At 41.0% G+C, this 20,284-nt stretch overlaps 1 protein-coding gene across 7 annotated transcripts in view; it reads left to right on the plus strand.

Moving 5' to 3' along the window:
• CADM1 (cell adhesion molecule 1) overlaps positions 1-20,284 on the plus strand; it is a 343,095-nt gene that overhangs the window by 304,480 nt on the left and 18,331 nt on the right. For 2 of the 7 annotated variants that reach the window (XM_007461861.1, XM_007461858.1), the window contains 2 exons: positions 9,236-9,268; positions 16,882-16,935. The exons of 3 other annotated variants lie outside the window; for them this stretch is intronic. In XM_007461861.1, coding sequence (XP_007461923.1) covers positions 9,236-9,268; positions 16,882-16,935 — 87 coding nt within the window. The remainder of the gene's footprint in view (positions 1-9,235; positions 9,269-16,881; positions 16,936-20,284) is intronic. 2 more of the 7 variants (XM_007461859.1, XM_007461862.1) reach the window with 1 other exon arrangement.

Consider the following 20,284-nt stretch of genomic DNA (forward strand, 5'->3'; position numbering starts at 1 on the left):
GGGCCTCTCACTGTTGTGGCCTCTCCCGTTGCAGAGCACAGGCTCTGGATGCGCAGGCTCAGCGGCCATGGCTCACGGGCCCAGCCGCTCCGCGGCACGTCGGATCTTCCCGGACCGGGGGACGCACCCGTGTCCCCTGCATCAGCAGGCGGACTCTCGACCACTGCGCCACCAGGGAAGCCCTCTTTGTAGTTTTTTAAGGACCCTCCATACTGTTCTCCACAGTGGCTGTATCAATTTACATTCCCACCAACAGTGCAAGAGGGTTCCCTTTTCTCCACACCCTCTCCAGCATTTATTGTTTGTAGATTTTTTGATGATGGCCATTCTGACTGGTGTGAGATGATATCTCCTAATGGTTTTGGTTTGCATTTCTCTAATGATTAGTGATGTTGAGCATCCTTTCATGTGTTTGTTGGCAATCTGTATATCTTCTTTGGAGAAATGCCTATTTAGGTCTTCTGCCCATTTTTGGATTTAATACGGAGCAGCACTTTTCATTTGTGGCTGGCCTCTCACTAGCTTAGGCTGTTTTTTACGAAAGACCTTTCTTGACACTCCCTGAACTCCTCCCCACTCACCATCAATCTCAGCGACTCAGCAGAGGCACTTCAGTTCACAGCTCCTACGCCTTCACTCCAGACTAAAGGTAATCTCACGTCTTCAAACAGCTACAACTCACTGTTATCACAGTTACAACCACAGAGATTCCATTTAAGAGGAAATTTTAAAAACAAACAATGCTATATCTCTGTCCACATCACAGGTGCCTTTATAGGGACTTGTGTTCTCCTCTTCCCCTCCTCCTGGCCTCTTTGCTCAAGGTAATATAAGCTGATCTCATAGGTGCGCTTTGGCCTCTTGATGTTAGCAGCTGAACCCGCTCTACACACAAACTGCATCTGTGGTGATGAATGCCCTGATTCTCACTGGCACACCCAAGAGTCGTTACACTAAAATTGCCGCTAAAACAACATTGTAGGATCCGCTGCCTTAATGGATGTGATCTTACAGGCTTGCTGTGTCTTAACAAGCAGTCTTATATATATTTATCTTGCCCAGAAAGTGTACTTGTGGAATTTAACATTTGCTCCTTTCTTCAAACAGATTAAAGGTTATGGAGCTGAATGATTCCCTGTCCCATTTTAAAGGTCCAGGCTATCCCCTAGATTTAGATTGGTTCCTAAGAAATCTTCCAGACTGAATCCTGACAAATGGAGAGCTAAATTAATCTCCACTCTTCAATCTTGTACTGTTTGGTACATTACAGCAACCATTAGCCTTAAAAGCTTCAACAGCTAAATCTAGTGATACTAACATAAAGCCTCAGCTTAAAAAAAAACTAAGAGGAAGAGGAAGCCCACGGGCATCTATTTCTTTTCTCCCAGGCAAATGCAGTGACTGAAACCCGTTCCCTAGGTCAGCCGTTTCATTACAAGAAAAAGGTACAAATTGTTTTTAAATGCAATCGAAAAATGTTTTTAAACTCCAAAGGTCATAGTTGATTTCTGATGTCTCTGAAAGGAAGTGTTCCAGTGTTATCTTTTATCTTTCATAACCAGAATAATTGAATTGTTCTCCCTGTTAGGGAGGCAGGCCTTCGTGAGTTCCCACTCGGCCTGACTCCCTCAAAATATGTTAAATCTTCATCCTGGAGGCCCTTGAAAAAGAGGAATTGTAAGCCCAATCTGACCCGATGCTGCCCACCCAGAATCACAGGTGGGAGCAGCAGGGCGCCTCTGCCTCCCATCCGTCCTGCCTGGGGAAGCTCTCCTGACTTAACCTGTGAAGGCCACATCTAAAGGTAGATTCACCTGCGGAAGATTCTTGCAGGCTCTAGAGTACTGAAAGGAGTATTTGATGTCAATTTGCCATATCAACATTGTTATGGTTTTATAACTATTCAGCCACTAATGTCATTAGAATCGCTTTCCAAATAAGAAACCATCTGAGGGATAAAACTGGGATGGGAGCCACGCAGAGCCTCCTGTGATTTCCCATAAGATTCTTTGGTGTCTCTGTTCTCTTTCATGTACGTTAATCTTCTGACCATATATTTCTGTTTTGACTATTGCTACTGGCAGACCCCCACTCCCTTTTTTTTTTTTTTTTTAATATCAAGTTGTCCATGTGGTTTCACTCATGAAGATATATATGCTATATTATGGGAGAACAAAATGCCTAATTTAAATTGCACTTTAAATCCATCCCTGGCATCCTCTGTGAAAATACAGAGACAGCCAACCATTACCCGGGGTAAGAGGCCTCCATGCAAATTCCTTTCAAAACCCAGAATCAAAGAAAAATCTACTGCCATGGGAGGTGGGGAGGGGGGAGGGCGTTGTTTGTTTTGTTTTGAACTTTGAAATTTGTTGACTTTGTATATTAGATGTACATAAAAATACCTGTTTTTGTGTGTGGTGATAGCTTTTGCCCCGGTCTGCCAGTTGGATCAATCATCTTAGGAAAATATTCTGTGTTTCCCTCCCTAGTTAATGTGGATATTGTTTTATTTCTTTCTGCCTGGTTTTGCCCTGAGTTACATGCTTGATGAGAAGTACCATAGAAAACACTCAGCACTCAGTTTTAAACACCCTTAGCAGCTTAAATATAAAATTCAGGTCAGGAGGAGCTCAACCTGTAGGTCACATTTATACATGTGACTGTCATAAATTAAAAAATTAAAATCACCTTAGAATAAGAAATGAATAGCTACAGGGCCAAATTCTGAAACACATTTAAGAATCCTTTCATAAGAATGAAGTAGGTCATTTATAAATGAGTTTTTCTCTTTTTGAAAGTACATATCCAATTAAATATTTTGTGTTTCTTGGAAAAGAAAACAGTAAGGTTTTTCTTATTGGTATCGAATCACTCAGTACCCAATATACCTTTGGAGAAAGTGAGTCCCACCCCCAGGCTCACATTATTATTTTGGCATTCATAGCCTCCTATCCTAAGCTTTTTTGTGTGTGGAACGTGGGTCAGGTCACATAAATAAAGAAGGTGAGAACAGCCCTTATCCTTCAGGCGGATGCCAAATTGGGGAAACTCAACCACCAAGCACATGTTTTCAGTTTCCTGAATACAAAGGAAAGAAGTTCACCTGTCTTAAGACTGACTCTGTAGCATGACCAGCTATATTACAATAGAGAGCTTTGCTCCACATAGAGCTGTCTGTTCTCCAGGGTCTTAGCGTCATGATTCCTACTCTGTGCTATTGATATCTGCATGACGTAAGGGGTAATGCTTTTGGGCATTCATTCAACGCGTATCAAGGACCCATAATATGTACAGCTCTGTGCTAGTGCCCACGGAGACAGAAAATTCTTGGAACCCCTTAAAATATAGCTGAGGAAATAGGTTATACCCACTGGAACTCCTTAGCAGGAGATTCTATGCACTTAGGGCTGATTCAGAAGATTGAAGACACTGTCACAGGAGATGTAGAATTTGGTCTGTGCCATCAAAGAATGGATAGAATGTGGATAAGAAAGGATGGCATTTTGGAGATTAAGCCTGAAGGCCTGACTTTACTTCAAGCATCCATCGTCAGTGTTTGTGTCTGTTGTGTGTATTTATATTCGGGGTATATATTAAGCCATCGTTGCTAGGAAATACACATCTCTCATCCTAGAATGTTTACTAAATTGCCTTTTTTCTAGAGTTGGCATCTACTCCATTAAGGCTGTTTTTCATTCATCATTTATTGAATACTTATCGAATGTTAGTGATATACATACCAGTATGCCTGGTGACAAGAATATTATTAGGGCACTAGTAGACACTCATGAGCCACCTGTTTTGTAATGAGTTCCCTTTCCAAGTTTTTGCCCCAAAAGTGCGTGGACCGTGTTTTTCCATACTGTCTTAAGTGTGTACATTTTTATTTTTTTGATGATGATAAACTTATTACAAATAGCATCATAGCCAACCAGTTTTTGACCCATATTGACTTATGAGGGAATGGAAGAAATTAGTGATGAAGGTCACCTGATTCTGCATTTTTTCAAAAAAGGAATGAGAGATGGGAAGTCAGTGAGACTTTTTTTTTTCCTAATGCTTCTATCATTTCCATGCTCTATGTTCCTTGTTGAAAAATAATCCAAGGGAGAGGGAATTGGCATGTTTTCATACTAAAGATTCATGCACAACAGTGCAAAAGAGTAATCTCATAAATACAGGTTTCTTAGGATTAGAAAGTTGGAGCTATCTCAGTGGTGGGAAATAAAGGACTTGGTGGGAAGGACCCAGCCCTCTAGGAGATGTATATAAACTACTAATTCTAGAGCTGCTCCCCTGTCCCCACCATCACCCTCCTGCATCCCTCTCTTTTCCTCCCCTCACCGGTGCCTCACCCCTCTCTGTCCCTCCTCCCGCACTGACACCACATAGGATAGGAATTGTTTTCCTTGTTAAATGAAACCGCGGTACTGGTGGTTATTGTTATTATTATTTTGAGAACATCTGGTTTGCAAATGAAAAGATCTCAGGGGCACAGTGGCACTTGTGAACAATTCTGAAGAAGCTTTTAACAAAACTTGAAATTAACCGAAAAGAAAAAAAAAACACAACCTACCCCCCTTCCTGCTGTTCTGTGGCACACAGTCTCTTCACTCAAAGGGGAGATGACGGGAAGACAGAAGAAAGCTTTCTTATGGGTCTCTTATTCGGGCCTTTTAGCTTCAGTTCCGTTCCTATCCATTTCTCCCATCCCTGAGCAATGGGAGTTTAATTAAAGCTGAACATAGATGGAAAGAAAATTAACCAGGAAACCAGTAGAAAATAAATTTCAAAGTTTAATTTTCCAGCAGGTATGTTTGCTTTCAATAGATTTCAAATATGTCAAGAAGAAAGAAAAAGAGGGAACTATACTTAATATATATTGGCCAGCACAGCACCATCGTGAGAATAAAACCGTCAGGGGAATTCCTTGCCTACCCTAGCGTCTAGCTTTAAAGCAGCTCCATAACACAAACTGAAGGGGAATTCAATTAAGAAAACCCATTGGCTCCTTATTGACTTTAGTTAAGAAAATAAACCGAGGGAAAGTGTATTAAAATATGTCTGGACTGCTTAGTATGCTTTCATTTAAGCTTATGACAATCAAAATGGCAGAATTTAAATTCTTGACAATTAAGCTCTGCTTTCGAGCAGATTGGGTTCTCTGGGTTATTACCCTATGCATTTTTTAATGTACACCCCACTCATACCCTCCCCCCTTCCCCCCAAATGCAGCCTTGCAGTGAATCTGGGCATTATAAAGCAGGAGTACCATAGAGCAGTTGGAGAAGAAAAAGTATTTAAGGTTGTGAATTTAATTTTGTTCCTGGATTTTCATTTTCATTTATGGCACCCGTTGTGTTTGAGACCACGGACTAATTTATGGATTAGTTTTAAACCCCCAGTCTGTCACACTCAATGAACAATTCTAAGTTGGAGAGAATCCATATGAAAGGATTAGAATGTGCCACAGTGGAGCTTACACATGACTGTTTCAGCTAAACGTTGCCCAGCTGCCTCGCATGCGGTTTTTTTGTTGTTGTTTTTGGTTTTGGGTTTTTTTTTGCTACTTGGTTAAATGGATGGTGTCTCTAATCTGACACGTTGTCTGAGCCTTTTGATTTTGAAAATGTGTGATACTGCCACTGTGAAATATAGGTGATGTTTAATGTATTCAAGGTAGGGTCCCATAAACTGTTTGTATGGCTGGGAGACTGAAAGTCGATATTCAGTGAAATGTTCATCTTTCAAATAGCAGTGCAGGCCCTGCCCTTGGATACCTTGTTTAATTATACTCATAAAACAGCTAGAGAGTGACTATTAAGACCATACACACTTACTGGGTTTGCAGGAACGTGGGATTGCTTTTTCTTGACCATATAAAATAAATGTACAATAAATTTCTCCCTCATTGTAATTAAAATTAAAAGAGACAGTAGCTCAAAGAGGCTTTTTTAATTTCATAACCCTACACCACCGTAAGTCCAGCTCAACTTTCTGTGAACTATTTTTCTCCTAGGCCTAGCGCAAAGATTATTTTTTAAAGGCAGCCGCAGAATGAAGTTTGAAACAGCCTCTGTTAGGGCAATTAGGCACTCTCATTTTTCAAGTTAATTAGAGCCTACCTTATCTTCTACTGGAAAGTTACTGTTTGCATTTTTCCTGTACACTTAGAATGTTATCAAACAATGTAGTGACCCCACAAGTTGATTCACAGGGGTGGGCTAGCACATCTCTCCAGTCTCCTGATTAAGATACCTTAATAAATCCTACTACACAGAGCCGCACTCACTTCAGAGCCAGGGTGTCTGTGGTTTCTGCATGACGTCGTAATGCAATTATGAAGGAGAATTAGATTCTGTCACAGTGCTCTCCTGCGGGGAGCACAAAGTCACATCTAAAGATTTTTTTTTTTTTTCATTCTTTACTTGAAATAGCCTCTGTTCAGATACCACACCAGATGCTCTTAGAGAAATGGAATCAGCGACTCCCCCATCCACCCTCAATCTCGGTCTCAACTTTGTAGCCAAGCCTGTGTGTCTGCTGCCCTCTGCCACTCCATTGCTGATCCCTGGTTTTGCCATTCCCAGCTGCAGTAACTGTGTTGTTTGACTTGAACATGTGTTTGCTTTTCACTGTTTTAGAACCGTGTGTTTTCCTTCTCAACATCCCTTTCTCTTCCCCGTTGGGCGCAATTGATGGATTTCCCATCCCCAGAATGGGGAGGCAGGCTGCACTGTGAACTTCCCATCATTTATTCTCTGGTACCCACAGGGAAGTGTACACCCAGCTTCCCTTAGTTTGATTTCGTCATAAAGCTGACATGATGTTGTGATGTAGGCAGACAGTAAATTGGGCAGTCGTCAGTTAATGCTAAGACATTATTTTTGAGGACCCTTAGATTTTACTCCAACCCCTTCTTTCATTTTATTACTAATGATTTACCTGGTGAAAATAAAGCATATTAGAAGTGCTGCTACAAAAATAACGAGCCAAAATGTTTATTGGTTTTTTTAAATTAATTTTGGAAAGAAGCCAGTGTCTAGCCATAAAATATATTAACTTTCATATAAGTGTTTCTGTACAAATGTGCATTTGATTTTGCCCCTGCAATTGAAAGCACCTCAAACTAACACTTGACTTGAATGTTTCAAGTAAGGAGACGTGTCAGACGTGTCATGAGCATCTGATGTAGAGATGTTTCATCTGAACAATTTTCGGTATTGTTTTTTAACTGCTTTTTCATGCATACAGACTTGTAAGTAAGTATTGCGTTCTGGTGTGGTTTATTTTATGTTTTTCTTTCCTTCATCTGTTCTTCAGAAACTCAGCTATAAGTTATATTAAGCTGTAGTGGCCTCTCGGACTTCTGGTTAATTCTGGCTCCTTAGGAGGGCTCTGATTTTTGGATGGTCTAGGGTTCTGAGGAAAGGGGAATTGAAGGGGAACACTGGTGTGAATTCATGTGTCATATTTATAAATCAGAAGCACCAGGCTCGTTGGACCAAAAGAAAATGTTACATTTGGCATTCTGGTGCATTTAAACATTGCCTATGTCAAGTCCAAAAGAGTCTTTTGGTGTCTCCAGAACTCATGAAAATAATTACCAGCTAAATAGCTGCATGATAAAAAAGGACAGGTAACTACTTGCAGTGTCAACCCAGAATCCCACTACAGCTCGACATGACCAGCTCATGTGTGAGTGTCTCCACTCCTTTCTGGCCAGAAAGGGATCGTGGAGGGAGACACCTTGAGAAGGTAGAACTGAAAATTAAAACCCAGCCAGATGGGTTGACACTGGAATGACGTTGGCTAGAAGAGGGGTATTAAAACGACTCTGGGAGAGGAATGTTGCCGTGCATTTTGTTAGGTATTTATCCCACTTCCCCTCTAGCCAAAAAGAAAAAGAAAATTTCTGGAGCCCCCTGAGGAATTTCCTGTGAAGAGGAGCCGGTATAGCAGGCCTGGTTTCGAAGCCTGGTAGAAGGAGAAAACTTGAACGGCATTAGGAATAGAAGAAGAGACAAACCACGGTTTCTTCCATAACAAGTGCATCTGGCAGTGAAAAAACCTCACGTGCCATCTCCTGATTCACCCTGAAGGCAGGACTCCTGGCAGCTCACAGCAGTGAATGTGGTTCTGGATCGTGAGCAGAGGGACGGCTGGATGCTTTAATTTTTGGAATGTCACATGATGAGAAGCGGCATTTGGCAAATTATGTGGACTTGGGTGTTTTCCATGCAAGACTTCTTGCCCTTAGATTGTAACATAGTAAGATCCGCAGAGTGGAGGATGGCTGAGTGGTGAGTATGAGTGTGTGTGTGTGTGTGTGTGTGTGTGTGTGTGTGTGTGTAGAAACTAATCTGAAAACCTTTAACATGTTAATTCCCCTGGCCTCCCAGTTAATTGAACTTTCCAGCTGAACCCTGCTGAAATAACACACTGGATGGAAAACTTGAACCCGTATATTCATCTACAGGCATCTGCGCATGAGCCATAAGAGGATCCTAAATGTGCAATTGATTCAGCGATGCCTGATTGGCAGTCGTAAAGCCTGAGTGCCTGGGTGGGTTGGGTTGAAACAAAGGCAATGGGGGCTTCCCTGGTGGCGCAGTGGTTGAGAGTCCGCCTGCAGATGCAGGGGACACGGGTTCGTGCCCCGGTCTGGGAGGATCCCACATGCCGCGGAGTGGCTGGGCCTGTGAGCCATGGCCGCTGAGCCTGCGCGTCCGGAGCCTGTGCTCCACAACGGGAGAGGCCACAGCAGTGAGAGGCCCGTGTACCGAAAAAAAAAAAAAAAAAACAAAGGCAATGTTTGAATGTATGAATCTGTTGTTCAGCCAGCCTCCCGACTGAGCTTTTCTGTCACAGTCCTGAGCCTTGGTGCGTTCAGAGCCGTCTACCAGTCACTGAGTTTGCACTGGTGTTTCTCATCACTTTGCATGTTCCCCTGACTATTGACTAGCAAGTAGATGTATCCTGGCAAGACCCCCAGAACCAAAGAATCTACTGTTTTCCTCACTGGCTCGCAGCTTTGAGCTGAAGGCATGTCTTAAAACAGTGCAACTCACTTCAAATGCTTTTGGCTTTTCATTTATTATTGCTTGTCACGCGATGTTCTTTGAAAGCTTGCTCATATATTATCTGTTCCATTTTTTTTCCATTTTCCCTTTTTTTGCATGCCGTTCCTCCTGTTTCTTCCCTTCCTCCAATCCTCTGTTCCCGTCTGTAGACACCACGGCGACGACAGAACCAGCAGTCCACGGTTGGTACCACATTACTGTTTATCTACCTCCTCAGCACTGCTGAGCGGCAAGGCAAGCCTGGGAAAAAGAGAAATGTAGTCTTCAAGGGAAACTGTGTTCCGAGCAGACCGACCTCATAAATGTACTCTAATTTGTGAGGCTTGAAAGGATGTCGAGTCTTGTCATTTCTGTTGTGAGTTCAGTGTTCAATGGTTGCAATCTGAGATGAGGCCTCCCTGTCGGCTGGCTGGGCTGCAGGAGTTTTAGCTGCACGTAGCCCGTAATTCTATAATGCCGCCAGACATTGAAATATAAGGGACTCCAAAAAAACCCTAATATTTGCCTAAAAATCATAGCATCTGAATTAAAGGCCCAGTTACTTTCTTCGTTCATAGGCTAGAATCTTAGGTACATTTTGAAGAGGACTCATTTATGTCACTTAGTAGTCGAGACTGAAGGACAGGTCAGGGCAGAAGATTCCTGTTTAAATTCATGACGTAGGGATGAGGAAGAACATTGTTCTTCTTTAATTATCATATTTACCTCCACAGCCTCTTTCAGGTTCACCCTTAATCTCCATGTGTGCATAAAAGTTTATGCTACCATTTGGCGGGAAACATCTCCAAACAAGAATGATACCATATGTACATTTCAACAGCATTAACTGGGACTTAAAAAAAAATCATTTGTGTGTGGGTACCTTGTAGGCAAAATACTAAAAAAAAAAAAAAAACTCGTCATGATGTTAGCCAAAAGCTGATAAAAACCGAATAAATAAAGCTCAGCAGGGGGCATCAGGAAATCCTTTTCCGAATTTCTCCACTGACTTCCTAGGTTGGAATAGGTCCATTCACTTTTCTATATATCTCCAATCAGAAAATGAGAATCATGTTTCATCTGTATATTACTTTATTACTTAGCTCACATCTCACCCTGGCGATATTGTGCTTTGGAGAAAGATATGTTAGTTAAAAATGGGCTGAATTTTAATAACTGATTTCAAGGGAATTATTTGGTAAAGGGCCTACTTACATCGCTTTGCACATTGTGCAGGATTGAAATCTATCAGTTAAATGACAAGAGGTGATCAGCCAACCCTATGGTGTTCATTCAACTTTTAGAGAAACAGTTCTTCCTAGCACGACTGACCTTCTTAAACAGGACTTAACCAGTTAGAAATCTCTGAGCAAAACCTATGCTGTGTGAGCTGTCCTTGAAGGTCAGGCCTTTATGCTTGGCTGACCACCCCCATATTTGGACCTTCTGATGAGAAATTCTGAGAAAGCAAAACAAACCTGGGTATGGGGCAGTATCCCTCCCCACCCTAACCCACCTCCCCCTGCCCTCCCTGTCACTGGCACAAAGGGAAAAGTTCATAAAATTAGTTAAAGGGCCAGATACACCAACAATCATGAGAAATCAATTAGGTAAAAAACTTCCACTTTCCAAGGTAATGCCCCATGGTGCTCACTGCATCTCAGACACTGCACTCCATTAAGCTCAGTTATTTGTAGGTTTCATCATTAACTGAGCACTTCCTGACTTTTATCGATTATTCTCAGAGCTTTAAGGCTATTTTAATGTAGTTCAAGAGATTTTTGTTCTATTCTTTTTAAGATGCTTTAAGTTCTGAGCTTTCTATAATTAACTCCAGGGTCAAATGTAATCATAAGTTTCCTGAATTCTGTGAGATCTTTGAAGAGATACTGATCATTTATCTCAAGACTCCAGGCTTCTGTTTCCTAGGTCCCTTCAGTAACATTTGTGTAGTTATATGACTCTAATAGTTGTAGGTCTTGGAGTTGGGTGGGGTATTCAAGGTAGAACATATGTCCCCCTGGGTTTCCCTGGTGGCGCAGTGGTTGAGAGTCCGCCTGTCGACGCAGGGGATGCGGGTTCGTGCCCCGGTCCGGGAGGATCCCACATGCCGCGGAGCGGCTGGGCCCGTGAGCCATGGCCGCTGGGCCTGCGCGTCTGGAGCCTGTGCTCCGCAATGGGAGAGGCCACGACAGTGAGAGGCCCACGTACCACAGAAAAAAAAATTAAAAAAAAAAAAAATAACAGAAAAAACAATATGTCCCCTGAGCTGAAAAATGAGAAATTAATTTAGGGAGCCAGTCCTGATCTTAGGATACTGGTATTTGAACATGTATTTCTCTATGGAGAAAGAAACTGAAGGTGATCTCTTTTTGTTGTATAATAAAAAGACACTTGGAATAGGACTCTAGCATTCGTGTGACAGGAAACAGAGATGCCTGTGTACTGTGAGAAACAACCACTGTCTTACTAGTTCAGGGATAGTGTTCAAGCCAGCAATGTCTCAGTAGGATGTTATTGACCAGCAGTGAATGAGAAGTATACCTACAGCCAAGAAATTAGGGGAGAAAAAAAGGAAGTAAGAATAGTATTTTATATATATATATATATATATATATATATATATAGTATAATATAGTATATATAGTATATAGTATAGTATAGTATAAATAGTATAGTATAGTATAGTATATAGTATAATATGGTATATATAATAGTATAATATATATGTGTGTGTGTGTGTATATATATATATATATATAATATATGATCATCATATATAATATATGATTCCTTAGCAGGTAGAGAGAAGTGATAACCCAGGTTGATTCCTGTAAAATGCATTTATAGATACATGCTCCAACTTGTCTAAAACCCTCACAGCATCCTCCCAAAGGGACCTGACCCCTCTTTTCAGCAGCATACTCTCCAGCCCACAGCAAAAAGCTTTAATGAAAGCCAAAGTAATATCTAGAATTTTACTTAACAGGGGGAGAAAGTCTTCCAGGTCAGTTGTCAGGATAGAAAAGGCAATAGAATATGATTGGAGTTACAAAGCAGGGGACGACGTTTCCAAGGAGATGAGGATATAGAACTGACTTTATTCAAGTGACTTATGGGTAAAACCCAGCTTCTTCCGTATAACAACCATGTGACTTAGATTCATTTGAGAATAATCTTGAGATGCTCATGTTGGAGATCTGGGCCTAGAAAAATGTTGCGGTTTGATAACTTGGCAACTTAAATGACAAGACGTACTGGGTCAGCCAGTTGTGACCATTGTACTGGTCTTAAAAGTTTTCATACTGGATTTCTTTCCATACTTCTCTTTTCTTTTCTAAAAAGGAAAAAAAAATAATTTTACAAAATGTTTTCCCTTTGAAGACTCATTAAAATATTTTATTCAAGCTTGTGTTGCTAGAGTATGTATGAAGTATATCAGTTGTTTATGTATGTTGACCTTTTGTTCTTACCAATATCTGATTAGAATAAGCATGTATTGGGAGGTTAGAAGTGCATGGGCATGATTCAAAAGCAAATGGATTTTCTCCAAAAAGAAAACAAACAACAGTCAGCCACAATGTGTCTTTAAGGATATAATTGATAGTACAGTAAAAATAAATGTGAGTGTAAGAGTGGGATTCCTAGACTAGGGTGATGGAAGGGATCTTTGAAGAAAGATCTTGAGCATTTGTGTTTTTGGAGCTCATCCTTAAGGCCTGGACAGGAAGAATCCTGTGTTATGTGTGCATGTTGAGAAATGCAAAAAACACTGCCAAATCCTGGTACCACATGGTCTGAAATTTATGGCAGAAATGCATGAGTGACGTTAAGCACGGATGGTGTGCTCGTTCCTATGATTATTGATGTGTGGGTGCGTGTGATGGTTTTTATTTGTTTGTTCCAATGTGGGGCGCTTCTCTGTAAGTGTCTTGTGCCTTGTTCTTTTTCTGCCCTGTGTGTCCCCTCTCCCTTCCCCCACCCACCTCCCTCGTGTGAGGTTTTGGGTGACAGCATGCCCATGGTCTGGAATAGTGCTTGTGCTTTTGCTGCACTGTAGTCAGCTGGCTTCCTCTGGGTTTGGGGTTCTCTCTCTCTCTGTCTTTCTCTCTCTCTCTCTCTCTCTCTCTCTCTCTGTCTTTCTCTTTCTCTGTCTCTCCCCCCTCTCTGCCCCACCGCTATTTCATTATTTTCAAGTCTACCCCGTCCTTTTGCTTTCTACCTCTTGGTACATTAGAAGCTGATGATCTCATGAATTTATAATCCCAAATGAGTTATTAACTAGTTTTTAATTTACTATGCAATTGTAGTAAGACTCAAACTGGGAACCCCTCTGACATAATTTTTCACTTTCAGTTTTGGTTTCAAAATGTTTGGCCTGTGCTAGATACATGCTTATCCCCTAGACCTCTGCCCTTAGGCAACTACCCCATGGATCTCCCTTTCCCTGACTTACTTTATAAGTCGTGCAAGCCGTGATGGAATTCTAAAAGCACATGAAATTTCTTATCTTTCTATTCAATTGTGGGGAAATTCTGAAGTCCGTTTTAAAGAAAAATAGCCAGCAGTGCGCATTATTACAACCTCTATGTCCACCATCTGTGTATGCACCCCTCTGCACATCTCTCTGTATGAGTACACAACAATGGCATTCGAAGGCTGTCATTCAGTCAAGGGACTCTGCAGACATTGTATGTTCTACTCAAGAACAAAGCTAAAGAGGTTTACGAATGGCTGCAGGACCTGAAGATTGTGTTTCAGCCTTGATATGCAGTTTGGAAACAATGTGCTACTGTTTAACGGCGTGAACCAAATTTCTGCTAATGGGACCAAGGGAAAAACTCTCCACAAAAGCTGACAAAGCAGGAAGAACAGGATGACTGACTGAGCATTTAGATTAAAACTGCCGGGGCATCTGAACTCTTATGGCTGGTGATGGAAGTAACAGATTCCATAATATGGCCAAGTGATCAGACATATGCTGCTTAGGTAAGAGAGAGACCATCGCCTATTTTTTCATAATGGGAATGATACTAGGGCCAGTGGGAAGTTTTTGTTTCCTAGAGGTTTTATTTGATCATTCTGTTTTAAAATTTTCAGGGAAAAAAAAAAAAAAAGGAAAAACCCTGACGAATTGAGCCCCAAGCATTTAGATTTTACTTGACCTTGACCTTGAATTTAACTAACTCTAGGATTTCTTGCTGTTTCTAAGTTTTGAGGTTTTCCTTAACCTGGTTTAAAATTGCTAGGCCATACATACCATTTTTAGAAGCCAGCGATTTCTGCTGGAAAGGAGAAGTAACGATACCAACAGCGGAAGCACTGTCTGAGGAGGCTTAGGGCACGTGCAGCACGTGACTGAAAGCATCGCGAAGGAGCAAAAATCACGTCTGCGGAAGAGACGATTCTCGTGCGTGTATTAAATTATCATGTTTGCACCTTAGGATTTTATTAATTGCTCAAAAGAAAATCCCATATGGACCAAAAGTAAACTTTCATTTGTTTAACAAAGTTTAAAGAAATGTGTTGAATACATTTTAATTGAAGTGACCAGGAAGGGCTTGAGCGGATGATGTGAAAAGTTCAAGAGAAAAACCCAGAAGTAAGTTCCCACTTATTGTTAAATGGTGGAGTTGCCTTTTGAAGACTATTCTCTGCCTCACAAAATGCATCTTTTTCTTTGAGAAAAATGAGAGCTGTATAATTTTTATCACGAAAGAAAACTACCTAAGTCAAAGCAATTTTAGGAGGTAAATTTTGCTTGTACGCTCAGTGCTTCAGTAAACTCTTCCTAATTATATTTATTTTGAAATTATCCAACTATGGCGGAGCACTATAGATTCATAAAATACAATAGTAGTGCAAAAACAAATTTAACGCCACTAACCTAGATGGCTTCCCACTTTCAGGTATAATCTGAGCTGTAGATTCCAGAGGATTTGGTATATTTTAAAGTTTATGCCATTAAAAATGACAGTTTCATCTTTAATGAGGTGTGTATAAACTGTCTGTCGCTTTTTAATGGGAAACTTTGCATATCAATGATATTTCATAAACATATTTGTCTTTATTTTTTAAAATTAGCTTTCTAATGCCCTCCCCAGGGAAACAAGCCTTCAACAGTAAAGCTGCCTACTTGAAACATCCTCGTTTAATATGGTTCAGTGGGTGCCAAGCATGTATGTAGCATGCTTTGATATTCATTGGGCCACGTAGAAGTGAGGGATTAGCCTCCTGAGAACTGCAAATTCATAATTAACTACAGAGGAGAACTTTATGTTGCCCATTTGTAACAATTATTCAAATAATTGTATTCATCAGTCTTTATACAATGAATAAAGCCAATTAGAAATAGGAACACTTTCAACCAATCAGATTTCAGAACCAATGGATAACATCCCTACTCAGTTGCCTCTATAATTTATTGCATTACTCATTGCTTTCCCATAGTTGCCTAAATCCATAGTTTGGGAACATCCATGGACTTCAAATCATCCCATTTTTAATTGGCACGTGCCATTGAATATTGGCAAGGGTCATGATGGAAATTCTTCAAGAGCTGGTATGACGCTTTCTTTCACAGCACCAACCTAGCTATCAATATTCATTTGGCTTCTTTATAAAACAACTCACAAAATCCAAGCTTTTACTGTCCATTTCTACATTAAGTGTTTCTGTTGATTTGGGAGCTTCTGAATAGTGCGGTCAGTTTGACATTGCTTGTTTCCAGAGCATTTGTTTTAGTTGGTAGTTCACTAAGCATTACTCCCAAATCACTAATTCAGCAAATACTTACTGAGCTTATATTTTGCGCTTGGCTATAAGAGAAGGGAAAGATGAACAAAGAAACAAGGCATGCCCCTCATTCCTGTTTAATAGGTCCACAAGTATCTTTAAAAGTGACAAATCTCATCAGAGAAGGATTAGCCAATTGTTGTGCAAATGAGAAGACCTGGAGGTCTGCACAAACCAGACAAGACTTTGTGGTGTTTTTAACTTCATTAAAGGAGCAGCCTGCAAATACAGGAAGAGGAAAGGGAGGCCATCTCCTAACTGAGCCCCCCATGGTTTATCTGCTTTCCCCTTCACCTCTTTTCCTTCCACGCAGAGCTAGCCGAGAGCCATCCCAGCTGGCCAACACTGGTGCTAACTCGGATACAGGCATTTCAAGCTCCACTTGATTATCTCCTGACCTAACTGCTTTTTCAGCTTTGAGGGTTTCATTTTTTCAGGAATACCACTGATTTTTGAAATTCTCTTTTTGGAAAAAAAAATCGTTTTGCAAATCAGATTTTCTGATGAAGGCAAACTGCAGTTAGCAGATGCCATACCATTTTGAAATAGATGATCCAAGATCATCATCAATTGATAATGAACTGTGTTTGTCATTCTTGCCCAAAGATTTCAATTTACAGTAAAATGTGAACTAAAACTTACATACATCAGTATGTAACATCTAAATGTATTTGTATTTAAGAGATCTATCAGAGAACATCAATAGCTAACAATCAGGCTTTATTTTTTTCTTTCTGCATGCTGTTATGAATGAGTGATTTGAAACATTCACCTTCATGTTTCATGTGCTTTGAAAGTGGAGACTGAGGAATCTTTCTGCCTCAATTGTGTATCTATAACAAAATGAAATGATTGGAGAAACGTACTTATGGGTTAATACATTCAAGCTATCCATAAAAGAGGGAGAGATGGCAAGAGATTTGGCTCATGTTTTTTTTAAGAAATTCATCCTCAGTTCTTAAGTGTTTTGTTTATGTCCCTTGAGGAATGAAAAGAAAAACGATTTGTTTTTACTTGTAAGGCCTTACTCAGTTGCCCAATTCCGCAGAAGAACTGGACAGTGAGGACCTCTCAGGTAAGGGCTAGTCATTAGGTAAAAGGCTCTGCAGTGTCCAACCTGTGGGCCCTCCATCCACTTCCACAACACGGCCATTTGGATCGCTGAGCAGTCAATTCGCAATTGTGGATTTTAAGACTCAAGAAAAAAACAGATTTTTATTAACACTTTCTTCCTCCCCCCACCCCTCTTCCCTGTGTATTTTCAGATTGTATATTGTGTGTATATTTCAGATTGGGGGCTGACCCCTGTAAAGACCTCCAGGTCAATAATGACCTCCAGGTGGAATCATCTTTGGGATTGCACCAAAGCCACTCTGTTCAGTGGCTTAAAATAATTTTTATGTTCTAGGCATATAATGGTTCATGAGAAATTTGTTTTATTTCAAAGCTATTTAAGGATGTTGGATTATGAGACAAGATCTTTATTTTAAAAAAAAAAACCCTCATATTGACCATCTCCTTCTGTGGAATAGACTAGAAAAGCCAGGTCATAGTTAATCTTAGAAGGAGGGGGAGGGGAGGGGAAGGAAGGAAGGGGGGGGCAATTGTTTTGTCACACACCATGATGCAAACTAATTATCCACCTCAGACCTTTTTCACAGCACACTGAGCTCTTGCAAAAGTAGGTTTCATGCTTGATTCCAGGATTTAGGTGTTACTAATCCAAAATAAGAAGCATATCCTAAAAAGGAGGGGAAGGAGATTTAAAATGGTCAGAGCTAAACAATTATATGAGCTCCCATGATGTTGTGGGACTTCACTGCCAACCAGCTGCAGCTTTTGAAACATTTTGATCAGTTGCTTCTTCATAAGTCAATAAGGAAGGGCCCTTCCTCATCAGGAGAAACCAAGGCAGAGGACTGTAGATGCTGACTCCAGCCTTTTGGAAACAAGGGTTCCATGTTGCCCTTCTTGAAGAGATTTCACTGCAGCTCCCCTGAATAGCTGGTTGCTAAGGTGCAGCTTTAACTACAGGTCTTACCCAGTGAGAGAATAAGATGGTACCACTATCTTTCACAAGCGATAGATTTATTGCCTCCTCTGTGCATCTGTCAAACCTCAGGGACGCCTTTATTTTTCTGCTATGCAGCATGTCCCAGTTTGAACCTGGCTGATGGATTTTCCCACAGAGTGGAAGCTCCAGGAGGCCATATTGGTTTTGTTCACTGCTGTACACCTGTCGTATCATAAGCACGCAACTGACACTTGTTGGGCGAATAAATGAATTCCAAACCCCAAGGAGTTTAGATAGATAAATAAACAGATTAGAAACATAGCTGGCCATCAAAGGACTGTTTTGTTTTGTTTTTTGCCTCTTGTTTGTGGTATATTTAGAGAAGTTTCAAAAACGTTAGCTTGATTTCTTTTTGGAAATAAGAGCAAATGAGTCCTTCTCCCGGCTTAGAATATCATGCTGAGTGTAAGAAGACTGACTCCTCAGTTCCGATCCTGACCCTAAATAAAACGGCCCTCTGACACAGTGGCAGTTGTATCTTCTCAAGGATCCTAAGACGGAACCAACTTCTCCTTGGCCCTGATCCCTCTCAGCATATCAGCCAGACAGGATCACTCATATGCAGGAGTCATTTTTCTCCTCTTTAGGAAAATGGGACGAAATCAGCCCTTATCCCTTCCCAGAGCATCATCAAGGAAGGAATACTCCAGGTCTCTCGGCTCTGCACCAAGTCAGAGGCAGCCTTGCTGCAGCTCTATCAATCACCCCTGAGTCGGGAGTGATAAGCCAACAACTGTTTGTGTTCATAATAATTTGGTGAAATTCATAATTACATTGTCCCCCTCCCCTCCCCTGTCCAGGAACGCTGCCGTTGTATATTGCGAGGGAGCCATAAGTCAAGTAGAACCCTGATGATCTGTCAGGCTGGGGCCAGGCTGCCTTTGCATCTGGTTTGATGAACTAATCAAAAACTGATTAGCACCTTTGTTCAAAGGGGATGCTGATTAATCAATTACTATTGATTGTGAGCATGGCTTCACTTGGCAGCAAAGAGACATCTGAAGGAAAAAAAAAACACCCGATAAAAATTGAGCAGCTGTCATAGTGTTTAAATTTATTAAAACAAAATACATTACTTTTTATGAAGCTGTCTTGAAATGGGTCACTGAAGGAGAGCATATTGATTGAGAAAGGATGAACTTCTTAAATTTCTGTAGCCTAGAGACTGAATTCAATTATAATACAAGACAAACAGGTTAACACCCGTCTTAAACAGTCCATCAATAAATTAGAGGAGATGTTGTACATTTAATGCTAAACTGTGGTAATGAATAATATTACCATCCATTCCCTGCTCCATCTGGGTAGAAATTTCATTCTTTCCTTATTATGGATAAATGTTATATCCTGCGTTTCCTTCACAATAATGATGGTCTGTCTTCTGCCGGCCCCTTGTCCCGCTTCCTCCGCCATACACCACTGCCACCTCAGCTGATGACGGTTTCCTCAGCACCATATGGTGCCCCAGCCTCACCCAGCAAAGCAAGTTGCCCAGCTGACCCTCCTCTTTAATCTGCATTAAGAAATTATGCTTGTGTGTAGTTCAGTGATTTAATTATTGGAGGACCTGGGGAGCTTCTCCAGTTCTACTTTGAACCCTTTCATTGACTTTTTGGGTGTTAACTTTATTGATGACGGATCCACAAGAGTTTTGCATTGCTTTATCAATTACATCTGCTATTTCCCGGTGACAGCTGGTGGTTATTGCCACCCATGTGGAATAGAATAGCTTCAAGCCTATTTATCCTTCTATTTTATTTTAAAACTTTTAAAAAATGCCTCCAACTGCCTCCCTCCCTTCAGCAATGGAAGGTCCTTCGGGGACTGTTTAGTGGAGTGTGGTGGTAAATATGCCGCGTGCCAGGGAATGGCCCTCCGGCACAATCAGAGCAATCCATCAGGCTTCTGCTTTTGAAGCAAAGGCACCAACAAGAAATTTCAGAGCTCTCATGCTTCCCGGAGAGAGACACATTTTCAGCTCTGGCCCTACATACAAGAAAGTGATCTGGAAAAATCAACGTCTCCCTCACAGTCCATAGAAAAGTACAGATGGAAGGCAGATTCTAAGTGGCTTTGATAATCCATGCCAGGTGTTAAGGAAGAATCTAGGTGAGCCGGCTATAGTCCCTTACGTGGATTACAGAGGAAACGGGCTCAAAATATGGTCTAGATTCAGATCATGGAAGCATTTAAAGACCTTCAGATCCAGATTATCAGTTCTGGGGTTATTATCAGTTCTGGGGATATAAGACCATCTGGCTGTTGTGAGTGTCTGCAAAGTCTGGCTGAACTTGCTTGAAATGTGTGTAAAAAACTGTCAATAGACATAGCATTTGGGGGAACTCTTTCC

Source organism: Lipotes vexillifer, unplaced genomic scaffold (genome assembly GCF_000442215.2).
Source record: "Lipotes vexillifer unplaced genomic scaffold, Lipotes_vexillifer_v1.1 scaffold931, whole genome shotgun sequence".
Lineage (NCBI taxonomy): Eukaryota > Metazoa > Chordata > Mammalia > Artiodactyla > Lipotidae > Lipotes > Lipotes vexillifer.